General features: G+C 40.4%; 1 protein-coding gene across 5 annotated transcripts in view; it reads right to left on the bottom strand.

The window, feature by feature from the left end:
• Positions 1-16,291, bottom strand: part of ect2 (epithelial cell transforming 2) — a 190,415-nt gene that overhangs the window by 95,719 nt on the left and 78,405 nt on the right. For all 5 annotated transcript variants that reach the window (XM_039811660.1, XM_039811664.1, XM_039811662.1 and 2 more), the window contains 2 exons: positions 14,420-14,501; positions 9,191-9,269 (listed from right to left, as the gene is read on the bottom strand). In XM_039811660.1, coding sequence (XP_039667594.1) covers positions 9,191-9,269; positions 14,420-14,501 — 161 coding nt within the window. The remainder of the gene's footprint in view (positions 1-9,190; positions 9,270-14,419; positions 14,502-16,291) is intronic.

The following is a 16,291-nucleotide window of genomic DNA, read 5'->3' as shown; positions in this document are numbered from 1 at the left end:
TTCGTTTTATTAATATGTTGGCTAACGTTAGCTAATCTCCCTCTTCTCGCCTTGGCCTACCCGCATGTGAAAACAAAATGCTTTTGTCATGTCATGTCGGATGAATAATCAGCGGGAGTGAGAAACACAAGGCATTGTGAGGTCTTAACATCACGGAGCCAACGTTAAGTACCGAGGGGGGAGTGACGGTCTGCAGCTGGAAATTGGAAGAACGATGGAAAATAGTTTTAACATGACTTTAAAATGAACATTCACCGAGGTAAAATGTTTACGTTATCATTAGTTATCTTGTTCTGGTTTCCTAACTGCGTCGCGAGTTATAGTAACTTTGCTGGGCTATTCATGGAGACCGCTAAAGTTTAGGTTAGCTGCCCTACAGCTGTCAGAGTTACCTTTGATTTCATATGTTGCCTTCTAATAGCTGTATTCTCAGTAATGTGACAATCTGCAAGAAACAGGTTGCTTACAAATCACTAAAATATTAGTGACCGCACCGTTTGGCTTGGATATCAATGCCTTTAGCATTGTGGCTAACACTATTGTTTATGACAAATCATTTTTGCTGTGCTTTCTCACATGATGTTATTGTGCTAACCGAGCACCGTTAACCTTTACAACAGAGGTTACATTACAATACAGTTGTTAGATAAAGTTTCATTACAGAGTTCTCTGTTGATGTGTGTGCTCGTGGTGGAAAATGAATGTAAACAAAGTGGCGTGTAAGAAATGCAATGCGCCATGACGTAGGTCCTCTTCAAGGCCAGGCTAAGTCCCTCTTGTGGACAGAATGTGTAACAACAACCACATGCTCATAGTGGCATAGACAATGCATAAGCCCGAGTAGTGTAGTACATATTTAACAGGCTGCATTTGAGCATTAAACATTTGAATATTATTTGAATATAACAAAAATTAAAAAATATAATTCGAATGGTATTATAGAGGACGACTGACATCTCTATTGCACGCAGCTGGAATCTTGTGATATCACGAGATTACGCAAGAATCGTGAGATCTCGAAATCGAACTAAAATCCATCTTGTCAGGCATCAAGTAATGTGTTTGTGTCAGCGCAAACGGCATGTAAAAAGGATGGTCACTTCCGCTTTTGCCCTTTTAGTGGCTTTTCTCAGAAGCGTTTCAGTTTGTAGAATACAGTGGTAAAGAAAACTAGTACTTAACAGTCCTTCCAGAAAAAGAGTCTTTGTGATTGTTGCGGGCAAAAATCCTTGATTATGCGGCACGTTTTCTTAAAAAATGCCATGGAATATGCAGGATATTTATGCAATTTTATGCGATGAAATTGCAGGAACTTGCAAAAAATGCAGGAACTTGCAAAAGCGGTTTGATGAAAAAGGGAAGAAAAAGTGATTGCCCCAACACCCTGCTTTTTTAAACTTAATTTCCAAAAATAGTTTACAGATATTCAGTCATTGCAATAAGTAAACAAATAAGATACAAAAATATACACAAATAATATAATATTAAAGTAAAAATAAAATAGTCTAAACAGGGGGAAATAAAAGATACAAAAGAGACAGACTTTCAAAAATCGTTAATAATATAGACAGCAGGAGCACTTAAAGAAATTTGAGTAGACATCAGATATTAAGATATAGTCAGCTGCAAATATGGCTTGACCCCAAAAAAATTCTAACAAAAGATTTTTCAGTGGTTTACAGTAGTATCAGATGTACCTAAAAACATACTAAAAGTTTACCAAAGTTTGACTTCAAGAAAGGCCCCATTTTCAAAATGGCGGCCGCCAGGTCCTTAAAAAGACCATTACTCCTTTGTATTCCTACTACACCATGAATACTTGTACCTTATACATGTTTTGGCCATTTAATATTCTAATTAGCATATTTGTATGATAAATAAGCACAATTTTATATATATATATATATATAAAATTGTAATTATAAAATTTCCCTTAAGTAATTGCATATTTCTCATATCATTTTGCCTAGTGTTGGTGGTTTCTGTCCATCAGCTCCCTTCTGATGAACCTCTACCTCATCAGAGCCATCTCTTAAGTTTTTACAGCAAATGTGGCAAATTTCTTGGTTTACAACAATATGACTCATGTCCAAAGTTGGAGTGTACTTTTTCCTCAAGCTAATCCAACAATGTCATCCTCTCTTAATACACTCACATTGTTGGCCTTTGTCATGTGTTAGAAATCTTTCTAATGTTCTTTTGACACCTCCATAAAATGACACTGAGCATGTGTCTGAGAATAAGACATTTGTGCTGTAATATAAACTACCGGTCAAAGGTTTTAGAACACCCAATCTTTTTAGTTTTTTTATTGAAATTTGAGCAGTTCAAGTCCAATGAATAGCTTGAAATGGTCCAACGGTAAATAGTTAACTGCTTAAGGTTAAAAAAATAAGTAAGGTTACTCAAAACTGAAAAATAATGTACATTTCAGAATTTTACAAAAAGGCCTTTTTTCAGGGCACAAGAAATGGGTTAACAACGTAAAGCTGTTCTGGAGGTTGATCAAGCTTTGAAAGTTGGTGCTACCAATTCCCACAGGTGTTCCAACTTGTCTGGATTACTTACAACCCCCTCTGTTTGTATAAAAGTATTGTTGGAACACACTGTGGTACCATACCCTCGTGAGCATTGTATGAACAGTATTGTACTGCAGAAAGTAGTATGTTGCTATAAAAATGGTGGGAAAAAGAAAATTAACAATGGAAGACCATCATAACACTTAAGAATGTTGGTCTTTCCTACAGAGAAATTGCGAAGAAAGTCAAGGTGTCAGTGAGTACAGTATTCTTCACCATCAAAAGGCACTTAGAAACTGGGGAAACTCTGACAGGAAGAGGTCTACAGAATCAGAAGACAAGTTTCTGAGAGTCAACAGCTTGTGTGATAGGCGGCTCACAGGACAACAGCTTCAAGCACAGCTTAATAGTGGTCGTAATAAGCAAGTCCCAGTTTCACCTGTAAAGAGAAGACTTCGAGCTGCAGGTTTGATAGGTCAAGTTGCAGCAAGAAAGCCATTGCTAAGACGTCAGAATAAGAAAAAGAGGCTTGACTGGGCCAAGAAACATCGTCAATGGACTACTGAAGACTGGAAGAAGGTGTTATGGACTGATGAATCAAAATTTGAAATCTTCGGTTCATCACGCAGGATTTTTGTACGCCATCAAGTAGGTGAAAGGATGGTTCCTCAGTGTGTAACATCAACTGTCAAACATGGAGGAGGAAGCGTGATGGTCTGGGGCTGTTTTGCTGGATCCAGGGTCGGTGATTTGTACAGAGTGAAAGGCACCCTGAACCAAACGGCTACCACAGCATTTTGCAGCGCCATGCAGTACCCTCTGGTATGTGCCTAGATGGTCAGGGGTTCATCCTACAGCAAGATAATGACCCAAAACATAAGTCCAAGCTATGCCAGAACTACCTTAGCAAAAAAGAACAAGATGGTAAGCTTAAAAACATGGAGTGGCCAGCACAGTCACCAAACTTAAACCCCATTGAGCTGGTTTGGGATGAACTGGACAGAAAAGTGAAAGCAAAGCAACCTACAAGAGCCACACATTTATGGGAACTTCTGCAACAGAGTTGGGAAGAACTTTCTGAAGAATATTTGATTTCCATTGTAGAAAGAATGCCACAAGTGTGTTCAGCTGTTATATCTGCCAAAGGGGGCTACTTTGATGAGTAAAAAATTTAGACTACATTTTGGTTTATAAATTGATTCCATGATTTCTTTTTTAACTTAAATTTGTTCAATTCTTTCATTTGAGAGTACAATGAGACATTGAACTGCATGAATTTCAATTAAAACCTGGAAAAACTGGGGTGTTCTAAAACTTTTGACCGTAGTGTACTTTTTTACCCACCACACGGAGGAGGGGTGTGGTGGTGGGGGGTAAAAGTAATTTAAGTTACTTTTGGGTGGAATAACTTTTACATTGAATGTCAAGTCTGTGTTTTAGCAAAAAAAGGTATGTGTCCAAAAACGCATACTGAATAGGAGTTACATGACATAGGTTGAATCGTTTTACATCTCTGATTCACCCCAAAAAAGATAAAACCTTACAGTTATCTCACAAAATGTATTCCATAAGTATGTCATCATGTCAGTGCAATTTAGACAAGTCCAATGGATTCATAGACCCAGAAAACATGGGGTTAGACACCAAGATTACTTGGCTAGGTCAAATAATGAAGGAGTTAGGATATTTTGAGGGCTTCCTGCCCATCTTGGACGCCATCTTGAAAATTACACTTTTATAGTGGTCAAACTTTGGTAAACTTTTAGTATGTTATTAAGGACACCTAATACTACAAAAAACAGCTGAGAAACCTTTTGTTAGAATTTTTTTAGGGTTAGGTGTTTTTTTTTTCATATATGCAGCCGCCTAATAGGTTTCTTATTGGATACCCACTTAAGAGACTCAAAGTACATGTCAAATTCAACCTCCAACACCCTGCTTTTCGATGATGTTCACGTCGCGGAATTACGTCACTTCATTATGTTCCCATGGCAACAGGGGAAAATGGCTGCTCGTGTGAAGTAAACGCAACATTTTTTCAACTTTCTGCTAAGATATATGTGACTTTTTTGCAATGAAAACGCGGGGACCATGAAATCATGCAAGCGCCGGAAATCTGCAATTTATGCGGCGAAAGTGCGGCATATTTGAAAAAAATGCGTCCCCAGCATGAATATGCGGACTTTGGCTGATTATGCATTGAATTATGCGATCGCATAATCGCGTTGTTCTAGAGGGACTGACTTAAGCCTCACAATATTCTGGTTCAGGTTCAAATACATAGAAATACCCATCAAATATAAAAATGGCCAACTTCCAGTTGTGCGAGCTAATGGAAGCTAACTGGAAATATGTCTGAAATGATGTGGACAATGTGGCTACCAAATTTTGGAAATACTGGAGCAATTATGTCTAAATTAAGGCGCTATGGAGCCCACTAAAGAAGAATGAACAAAATTGCTGTATAGTTAGAAAATAAAAATATATAGTATATCTAGAAAAAGTAATCAAAAGTCCTTGAGTTTCATTTTGTAATGTCTGTCTGACCCTGTTGAACTTGCTTGAACACAAACCCATATACAGAAATGATGACGTGGTAGTTGATAGTAACCTTGTTCCTCCCACCTTCATGTGCTAAGGTACATTCATGCAGGGGAAGAGGAGTTTCGAACAGAGTTCAAAGTGCCTCCGTTCCAGGACTGCATCCTCAGTTTTTTGGGTTTCTCAGATGAAGAGAAGGCCAACATGGAGGAGAAGACCCTCAAACACTGCATTTGAGCATTAAATATTCAAATATAAAAAAGAAGGAAATTTTAATGGTATTATAGAGAAGAATTGACATGAACTCACGTTATCCTCTCAAGCTGAAGACATTGTTGATAAAAAAAAAAGGGGGTTACAAAACCTCAGTTGTGTGAAAATGGTTAGGATTTCACAAAATTGACGAGGAGCAGATAAGTCGGTCTGCAAAATATGTCGGCGGGTTGGTGACAAGCAGGACGGGAAACTCAAATATTTTTCATCACCTAAACAGGTGCCATTCAGTGAACACACAGAGTATGAAAATACAGACTCATGCTGGCTTGAGTCCACGCACACAGCCTGCAAGTTAAGTAGTAACGTTTGTTCGTCTACTGTTACCAGCGCTAGCATTAGCTGTGCTGTAGCTGCTGTACAAAAAACAACAATCAATCGTGTCCTCTTTTGCGGCCATTATGGAAAAACACTCAAAAAGGAGCAACAATATTACGAGCTCTATTTCCTATTGTAAAGCAAAAGGGACTTGTTTACACATGCACTAGTTTACTTTGTTTGGTTTTGTGCTACCTCTACAAACATTTACGAGGCTTTCTTGGCAGGAGTTTACATTTAATATGTTGCTTTTAAGTAGTTTTAGTTTTGTTTGCACTTGTTGATTTTGCAAACACAAAAAAAGAAAAACATAATTGGAAGATGACTCTGTATGAGGAAAATAGTGATACTCTTAGTTTTCTTTTTGCCAGTAAAAGAAAACAGTAGCCTAGTGCCAGCCCAATAGCACATATAACACAATAGAACATAAAGATACACAAAAATGTACTAATGAAAAATCAATAGAGACAGATTAAAAAAAACTGTGATGAAAAGAGGCATAGAGCTTAGCCAACCTAGCATGGACCTAATGCTATTCCACATGTCCAGTCGCAGGAAAATTAAATTAATGAAATACGACTCATGTTACTCTGCCCACATCTTTCGGAGTCCCAGATCAAGCTATTGCGGACTGTATTCCACGCCGACAGAAGGAAAAACTCTGGTAAGACGAGGGGAGGCTGACTCTGTGTTTACATCAGTGATTGGCGCATAAAACTAGTCAAAGTTAACAGACGTTTTCTTGATGTCAAATTTTATGTCAAGATGTCAGCCATATTTTCTGCCCAGAGAACATGTTGCTGCCGTTTACATTTCTCCTGATGCAAATAAAAAAATGCACAACAGGAATGCCTTAGGTCATCATCAGTCACATGACAAAATTGAATGGTATTTTTATTGTAAATAGTGATTTTTTTCAGACCTCAGATCTGTATTACCTTAATTCTACCAATTTTAAAGGGGTGATAGAATGCAAAACCAAGTTTACCTTGTCATAGTTGAATTACGACAGTTCGGTGGGTAAAATAGGCATACATAGAACCTCAAAGTCCCATTGACACCTGTTTCCTATGCAAATCTCACAATTTGAAACTGCAGCTGAAAACGTGTGAATCTCAAAAAAGCTCATAGTTGACATCAACTTGGTGGCTGTACCTTATTTGGCTCTAGTCTGTACCTTGGTCACGCCTCAAAATGTACATACAAACCACTGGTCTGAGGCCAGTTGGTCTTCTGAATCTAAGTTGCGCAGACCCCGCGGTGAGCTGGCCGGAGCTCCACCAGGGCAGTGGCAGTTGGTAGTGTAGTTAACCCAGAAACAGTGACTTTGCACTGGGTAAGGAGCGCCGCGGGCTGCCAGCCGTGGAGCTCTGCTTGTTATGCCCGCAATCTTTTGTGGACCATTATAACTTCGAAAAACCACAGGTTCCAGTTAATCTTATAATCGATGTGTGTGTTATTTAAACAAACTATCTGGGAAATAAACGCCTCTTGTCTGCGAGTCTCCTGATTAGCCAGCTCACAGTCAGATTGTGGAGCTCCTGAAGTCTGACACAGTCTGACCAAATTTGCAATTAGCCATCAATTTTCGTAAAACGGCACACATTTGAGCTCTACATGGTTGATTTCTCGCATAAAAAAAGTCTCAGAAGTGAATTTAGTAAGGGTGTGACGAGATCTCGCGTGACGAGATTTCTCGTTGAGGTGAAAAGAGTGAAAGAGTGACAGACAAGACGAACACAATATGTAAACATTGTAAGAAAGAAATGCCGTACTACTAACTACTGCACCCGCGACTCGCGGGTGCAGTAGTTAGTAGAGAGCTGTGGTGGTGCTGTAAGTGTTTTTGCATAGTGCTCGTGTTAGCCGCGGTATACGGCATTTTTTTCTTACAATGTTTACATATTGTGTCGTCTTGTCTGTCACTCTTTCGCCTCGTTTATTATTTCGCGCAGGAAAATCAAAATGTTGCCACACAAATGATTTAAAAGTGGCAGGGGGATTTTCAATAGTAATTCCACGCTCCATCACGCTGACATCACATCGCCTCACGGACAACTTTTCACCTCGACGAAAAATCTCGTCTCGTTCACCCGTGAACCCCATCGTGATGTGTCTCGTCGAGTAAGCGTCTCGTCACACCCCTAGCTTGTAACCTTGGTTCTCTGAGTAAAGACTATTTTTCCCAGTCATATTTCTTAACTGAAGTTTTCTTTAAATTAGTGTTAAAATCGCGTCTCGCTCTCGTGACCCCAATCTCGTGTTTCGTCTTGTCTCGTGAGCGAGTGTCTCGTCACACCCCTAGAATTTAGTAATGAAATATCAGACGAACAATGTATTAAAATTTCTGTGCAGTGTATGTGACATGGTGTGCACGGAGCGCCACGGAGGGGAGGGGCTGTGTGTGTGTGTGTGTGCGCTTCAACCAACCAATCAGTGCGTAGCTCATCTAAATATTCATGAGCATACCATATTTGGGAGAAAAGCTCTTGTTTCATCCAAGGCTTATTCACAGGGTTGCATTAGGCCCATATAATAACACCAAGGGCATTTTCAGTAGGGATGCACCGAATATTCGGCCACCGAAAATTTTTGGCCGAAAATGGCCCAAAAGGGCATTTTCGGTTTTCGGCCGAAATACTTTTAGCACCGAAACAATACGGCCGAAAATGTTGTGATGACGCAAACAGAAACCGCGACCTGCACGTGTGTCAGCACCCGATCCATTCCACCTGCAAAGCGTCTCCTAAGCAAAGAGGTTGAGACGGACCACGGAGTGAAAACAAAAAGTACGCTCTTAGAGTCTGTCAGCACACGTTTCAGTGAGATCTATTCGGATCCTCTGCACTTCATCGCACTGTACTTGATCCGCGTTATAAACACCATTACTTGGATGCGGAAATAAAGCAGGCGGACGAGAAATGATCCAGGCCGCGATGGATGCGGGAGAACCGCGCGTGCGAGACGGAGCAGCCCCCAGCGCAGGAGGAGATCAGAGCGCGCAAAAAAAAAGACTCGTCTCTCTGCACCAGATGAGGGGCATGCACACTCGTTGTCTGATATGTTCAGTGAAATCCTGCAAGAAAGTGCCTCAAATAATAACAACAATAGGTAAGCTATTCTGTTCTTAGGCTACTGTATACTGTATGTGACTATCAGATTGTAGCCATATTTCTGCTAGATATTTTTTTAATTAAATTTTAATATTAATTTATACAATTGCAATGCCTTGATTTTAGTAAAGTTAGTACACAGTCATAGCCATAAATGCAATGGTACTAATAATTGGCTTAATTTCTTTCGGTGTTTCGGTTTCGGTTTTCAGTCTTGGTTTCCTCTTTTTTCGGTTTTCGGTTTCGGCCAAGAATTTTCATTTCGGTGCATCACTAATTTTCAGCCCAAACAATGTTACATACCCTATTAGGAGACCTTAAGGAACAGTGTGAAATACCCTATATAATCATTATATCACCCCTTTAAGGCACTTGGTTGGTCAACACAACCACAGACATTCTAACACCAGCAATCCTCAAACTTACAGGACAGCCGTCAACTTCATAAACAACATCAAAGATCTGCTTCTGGCCTTCAGTCTTCCTCTTGTCCTCATTGATGTGACTATGTGGGAGTGAAGGGAGAAGGGAAGTTAGAGAATGGAAGAAAATTGTATTGTTAATCTCAATAGTACTGAAACAATTAGTTAAGAAATCAATTAGTTGACCAACAGAAACAAAATCAGTAACACTTAATAATCCATCACTTGTCTTAGTTGTTCATCCAGAAAACATTTCATACATTTGCTGGTTCCACCTTCTCAATTGTGAGGATTTGCTGCTGACCAGCATTTCAGGGTGTAATAGTGGCGAACCTTGCCTAAAATAAAGGACACCACTACTAATGTCATACCATTCTGAGCCAGGAAAAACCCTGAATCATTTACTGTATTACTACTGTATCTTTATTATCCTCTACAAGGATTAAGGGATTGTCGAGGATTACTCGATAACTCAACAAAATCAATAATTAAAATCACTTGATTCTTGCTAAATCTCACTCAGTGAATTTTTACAAGTTAAACCTACATAATGCTCAAGACTTAATAGGAGTGTGGTATCCTGAGATCTGTTTCTATAATAGAGCAACAATGCGCTCTGATCTCACTGGAAGGACGAACCTTCCTAGTATAACATTTACATACATACATACATACAGTGGGGCAAAAACGTGTTTCGTCAGCCACCAATTGTGCAAGTTCTCCCACTTACAAAGATGAGAGGCGCCTGTAATTTTCATCATAGGTACACTTCAACTATGAGAGACAAAATGAGAAAAGAAAATCCAGAAAATCACATTGTAGGATTTTTAATGAATTTATTACAGAGGTAAACGTCTTCTGTAAGTCTTCACAAGGTTTTCACACACTGTTGCTGGTATTTTGGCCCATTCCTCCAAGCAGATCTCCTCTAGAGCAGTGATGTTTTGGGGCTGTCGCTGGGCAACATGGACTTTCAACTCCCTCCAAAGATTTTCTATGGGGTTGAGATCTGGAGACTGGACCAGGACCTCTCCTCCTCCTTCGTTGTCCAGGCGGTGTGTTTGGGATCATTGTCATGCTGAAAGACCCAACCACGTTTCATCTTCAATGCCCTTGCTGATGGAAGGAGGTTTTCACTCAAAATCTCACGATACATGGCCCCATTCTTTCTTTCCTTTACATGGATCAGTCGTCCTGGTCCCTTTGCAGAAAAACAGCCCCAAAGCATGATGTTTCCACCCCCATGCTTCACAGTAGGTATGGTGTTATTCGGATGCAACTCAGCGAGTTGAGTTTTTACCAAAAAGTTCTATTTTGGTTTCATCTGACCATATGACATTCTCCCAATCCTCTTCTGGATCATCCAAATGCTCTCTAGCAAACTTCAGACGGGCCTGGACATGTACTGGCTTAAACAGGGGGACACGTCTGGCACTGCAGGATTTGAGTCCCTGGCGGCGTAGTGTGTTACTGATGGTAGCCTTTGTTACTTTGGTCCCAGCTCTCTAGAGGTCATTCACTAGGTCCCCCCCGTGTGGTTCTGGGATTTTTGCTCACCGTTCTTGTGATCATTTTGACCCCATGGGGTGAGATCTTGCGTGGAGCCCCAGATCGAGGGAGATTATCAGTGGTCTTGTATGTCCTCCATTTCTAATAATTGCTCCCACAGTTGATTTCTTCACACCACGCTGCTTACCTATTGCAGATTCAGTCTTCCCGGCCTGGTGCAGGTCTACAATTTTGTTTCTGGTGTCCTTTGACAGCTCTTTGGTCTTGGCCATAGTGGAGTTTGGAGTGTGACTGTTTGAGGTTGTGGACAGGTGTCTTTTGTACTGATAACAAGTTCAAACAGGTGCCATTAATAAAAGGTAACGAGTGGAGGACAGAGAAGCCTCTTAAAGAAGAAGTTACAGGTCTGTGAGAGCCAGAAATCTTGCTTGTTTGTAGGTGACCAAATACTTATTTTACCGAGGAATTTACCAATTCATTCATTAAAAATCCTACAATGTGATTTTCTGGATTTTTTTTTCCTCATTTTGTCTCTCATAGTTGAAGTGTACCTATGATGAAAATTACAGGCCTCTCATCTTTTTAAGTGGGAGAACTTGCACAATTGGTGGCTGACTAAATACTTTTTTACCCCACTGTATATACAGGGGTTAAATTGGGCTGGGGCTCTGCCCCGGCACATAAGCCTGCTCATTTGTCCGGATGTGCCTGCTTGCAGTCCAAATATGTCACATAAAATTTTATGAAAGTGATGCTTTTGAAAACATGATATTTCTGACAAATTACATTTTTTTTTTAAATGGCATGTCTATTTTGTCTCGGCGGAGCTGAGATGAGAACAATCGGAACACGGCAACAACCCGGCCAGAACTGCATACAATTCACCACTGCGGGTCAACTACATAACGCCAAAGTGTCTACGTCGGTAGGATTAACAGATAAAAAGCCTTCTCCTAAAGATAAAAACCCATTCGCAGCGGTGGAAGCCCGGTGCTCAGAAGCTCCACCGGCCGCTACGAGTTCATGTCGTTGAACCGGTTCTCGCCGTCGCATCTCCTCCAGCGGCAGGGCTCCGAGCCGGACACGGCTCCCCTCTGAGCATCGGAGAGCCCCACTCAGTGCTGTGTGTGTGTGTGTGTGTGTGTGTGTGTGTGTGTGTGTGTGTGTGTGTGTGTGTGTGTGTGTGTGTGTGTGTGTAGTAAAGAGAGAGATTGGGAGAAGGAAGTTTGTGTAAGGTGGACCTGGTCACCACAGACCCAAATCTTCTCAGCTGTTGCTTAGAAGATCCAACAGGATGCAGAGAGTGCTAATAAATATGCCTAAGTACTTCTGTGTTAAAGATGAGAGTTAGACCAGGTTAACACATAGCCTTCTTCTGATTACTGAAGGGAAATTAAGTAGTCTAAGTAATGGTAAAGCAACTTTAAATAGGCTTAAAGCAACTACTACAAAAGCACAGATTGAAGCCTGACAGAGACACAATTATAGGCTAATAAATAACATGGGTCAGATATTTTCAGATACGCTTTTAAAAATTTGACATGGGTGACATTGCATTATGACAGTTGCCATCACATCACATAAATAGCCTAACGGTTAACTTTATCTTACGTTAATCAGCACCTGGCCTTTATAAAACCTTTTAGTTTTCTAGCCATTCCACTTTTCTAACTGCCCCCAACTAATGGGAAGGATGGCAGGTGTGATAGGCTAGCCTATTGACACCAGTGTCGCAAATGTATCCATCTCTGCAGTCATTTCAACCACTGAATTGTAACGTGTTACTCCCATCACTGATGGACACTATGAATGTTTTTTTTTCTTATCACCATTTATTTTTAATATCACTATGTTTTGGGGGGTGGGGAGTATTTGTTTATGGGACTGTGTTCGTTACCTGTTGCCCCTTGGTGACTGATGTCGATGTCTGTCTTCCACACGGTGCAGAACGCGTGAGGAGGTTCTATATACTGTCTATGTGAGGTAGCCTGGACATGTGGAGGAAAGGCCATCTCTCCCGTTAAGAAATCATTCTGAACCTTTTTTTGAGGCGGTTCAGCCATGGCATGCAAGCCTACAGTTATCCGGACAGCCTGGCTTGCTGAGGCACTGAATTGAATTAAACGCGCAAAGCATTTGGCTAGGAAGGGCAGGTGGGGGGAGGGTTAAAATGCAGCGCTTTGATTGGCCGAAAGCTTTTCACTCCACTGCTCAGCGGCAGAATCAACATCATAGCTGTAGATTGCATAGAAACTGAAACCGGAGAAATGCGAGATGCAACAAAATGCGTACCTAGAGAGCAGCGAATCGTACAAGCGTACTTAAAGCGTAACTCTCGCCATAATGCATCCTAGGGTATTTTTGTGAATGTACGTATGTCAAACTTTAGTTTAAAAACATATTCAAATCGCCACTTTTAAGATTTACCGTATTCTCGTTTTTGGGTCAAATGGCCTTTTGAATGGGATTGATAGGGGCACTCTCATGCTAGTCTCAAAATAGCTATTTTCGAAATACTAAGAAGGCTCGACACAACATGAAACTTTGCTTCAAGTATCACCAGGAGATCTACACCTTAACGAAAGCATTGACAACATTGTGTGTGTTCACAGATTTACTAAAAAGAAAGTTTTTGAGCAACTCACCGCAGCTGTTGTTTCCGGCCGCAGCCATTTTATCAGTCAAAAACAATCGATTTCCGAATGCAACTTAACAGGGAGGAGAGTAAAGACGGAAAGCTCCTAAAGCTTAGTTCCATATAAATGCACGGATAAGTCGTTGTTTTGTCGTTGTTGAAAAAGGAGCCTCATATGGAGTCTGTTCATTCGCATTCGGATATCGACTCGTTTTGACTGCTGAGGTGGTAGTGGCCGGAAACAACAACAGCTGCGGTGAGTTGCTCAAAAACTCTTTTTAGTAAATCTGTGTACACAAACAATGTTGTCAATGCTTGCGTTAAGGTGTAGAGCTCCTGGTGATACATGAAGCAAAGTTTCATGTTGTGTCGAGCCTTCTTAGTATTTCGAAAATAGCTATTATGAGGCTAGCGTGAGAGTGCCCCCATCACTCCCATTCAAAAGGCCATTTGACCCTGAATAAGAATCTTAGAAGTGGTGCATTTTGGCGAGAGTTACGCTTTAAGGGTCAAAATGATGCCGAGTACCAAAAATGCGTACATGTTGGCAGGTCTGTATTTTATGTCATTTAAGAGGTTACATATTGTGCATTGTAGCTTACCTGTGTTTCCTTCTAGGTAATAAGCTGTTAACTTAAAGCGGTTGGAGATGTGGTATCCTAACTGTAATATCTTAACTGTAATATTAAGTTATAAGAATGCTTATCTTTAAGCTACATCACTTACTTAGCTATGAAGAATAATAGTTAATTTCCTTATACTGTTTCTGAAGTTAGCTGCTACTAACTGATGTTCCAGAAGGAGGCGCTATTACATTGAGTTCTGAATCAGAGTATGTTCAGCTGACTGGATGTTGACTCTAGTTAAAAAAGACCGAAGAAGTTGTTGCTAGCGTGACACAGGTGAAAGTAACTTGCCAAGATGTAATGCTTGCATAAACTTGTAAACATATGTAAATGTTATGGACATTCAGTTCTTCATTAGAAGAACAAGGAGATAGGAGATTGTTCACATGAGGTGTTTGAAATAATCAAATATTGCTAGCTGTGTGATCGTCACAAAAGAAAAGGTAAGGTCACGCCAACTTACGTCATGACTTCTTTCAGAGAATCAATTGCTTTCTCCAGTGTTATCTTGTCTGGGTTGTCATCTGGCGTATGCTTCTTTATGTCTGAAATAGTGGACCAAAAGGAAAGTTTGTTAAGGAGTAGACAGACAGGAAAAGATGAAAATTTTGTAAACAAAGGGGAGAGGAAAAGAACGAGAAACAGAAATTATAGACCGGTATCAACAGGAGAACTCTCTCTCGTTGACTGTCCCCTCACTTCCATGTCATTTCCTTTCTGAATTACAGTTGAAAGTTCTATTTACAACCACGAAAAAGCAAGCAGGCTGTGAATCCACATATAAAAAAAAAGAATAATAAAAAAACATTTTAAGACCTTTTCACACCTGAAAGTCAGAACCAAGGTCTGGACCAAGGTTAATGTTTTTGTTACATTGTACACATTTGATTCGGTTAATTTTGGTTTCACACTGCAGTTATGCAAGTGCACTAGGGATGTAAACAGTTAATCGACTATCAATTAATTGTCGTTAAGAATTTACTTGATTAAATAAAATTAATTGTCGGCTAACTGAACATTGCAATCTAAGACCGTTTTCCACAGGACGTAGGTCTAATTGAACTTAACACGAGATTCTCGCGGGTGGCGTGAGACCCGACACAAACTTGAGGCGGTCAAAACGGAGTGGAGTGTGGGAGCTTTTCAAATTAATGAATGATGACAAAGACGCCCAATGTAAACTCTGCGGTACTACGTTTAAGTTCAGCAGCTCTACGAGTTCGCTAAGATACCACCTTCATAACTTGCATGCAGCCATGTTGCACGGAGGAAGTCTGTTGCCTTCACAACCTACAATCGCTGCTGTGGTGGGAAGGCAAGTATGTGACCACAGGAAAGCGGAGGGCATTACTCAGAGGATTTGCGGCATGATCGAAAAAGATATGCCAATTAGCACCACTGACGGTGAGGGATTTTGGGAGTTATTACACTACAGCAAGGATATAATATCCCTTCTCGAGCGACCATTACTACCCACTTGGAAGCACGCTACAAAAAAAAAGAAGGCTGAGCTAAAAACACAGTTAGCCACGGCTAATGTGACTGACGACGGATTGTTGGACGGCACTGACTACAGAGAGCTACATAACAATCACTTGCTACTACATTGGAAACAACTGGCAGGTAAAGTCAGCAGTGCTTCTCACGTTAGAGAGACATACAGCTGATAATTTAGCTGACAAACTCAACCAGGCTGTGCATAATTTATTTTGTTAAACTACATAAATGCCATTATCTGTACCGTATCCCAACTGGTACAATAAAACATCAACTCAGCAATATAACATGCATTTGTATTCAGTATATAAGCAATATTTTGCTTTTTATGTTAAAGACACTATTGATACCGTGAGAAATTTACATTCTCAGGAAAAAAAGCCACTTATCAGTTAATCGATCGATAAAGTCAGTCAACTAATGATTAATGAATTAATCGATAATTTGCATCCCTAAAGTGCACTAAAGAACTATACTATGACATACTACAGTTCTTATGGGGTACTTTCCATAACATCATCTCTCAATGCAAATCAAACCAGCTACTAGGCTAACTGAAATAAAACCATGCCAATCTCTAGGTATGGTGAAGGGTATGTGATAAGGGTGTCACGATTTTGATTTTAAATCGAAATCGATTAAATTAAGTCACAATCTTGGATATCGAATTAAAAAATTGAATCGTCGATACTGCCACGCCCCCATGTCACGTCCGGTCGGCTTGTCAAGCGGAAAAAAACACGTGTTGAAGTGCTGCGAGTCAGTCAACCTCCTGTAACTTAGCTAGAGCCAGTGAAAAGATAGCATGGCAACTGCAGATGCTGGAGACCCATCGACA

The sequence above is a fragment of the Perca fluviatilis genome, chromosome 9, assembly GCF_010015445.1.
Source record: "Perca fluviatilis chromosome 9, GENO_Pfluv_1.0, whole genome shotgun sequence".
NCBI classification, from domain to species: domain Eukaryota; kingdom Metazoa; phylum Chordata; class Actinopteri; order Perciformes; family Percidae; genus Perca; species Perca fluviatilis.
This window is presented reverse-complemented; position numbering and strand designations above follow the sequence as displayed.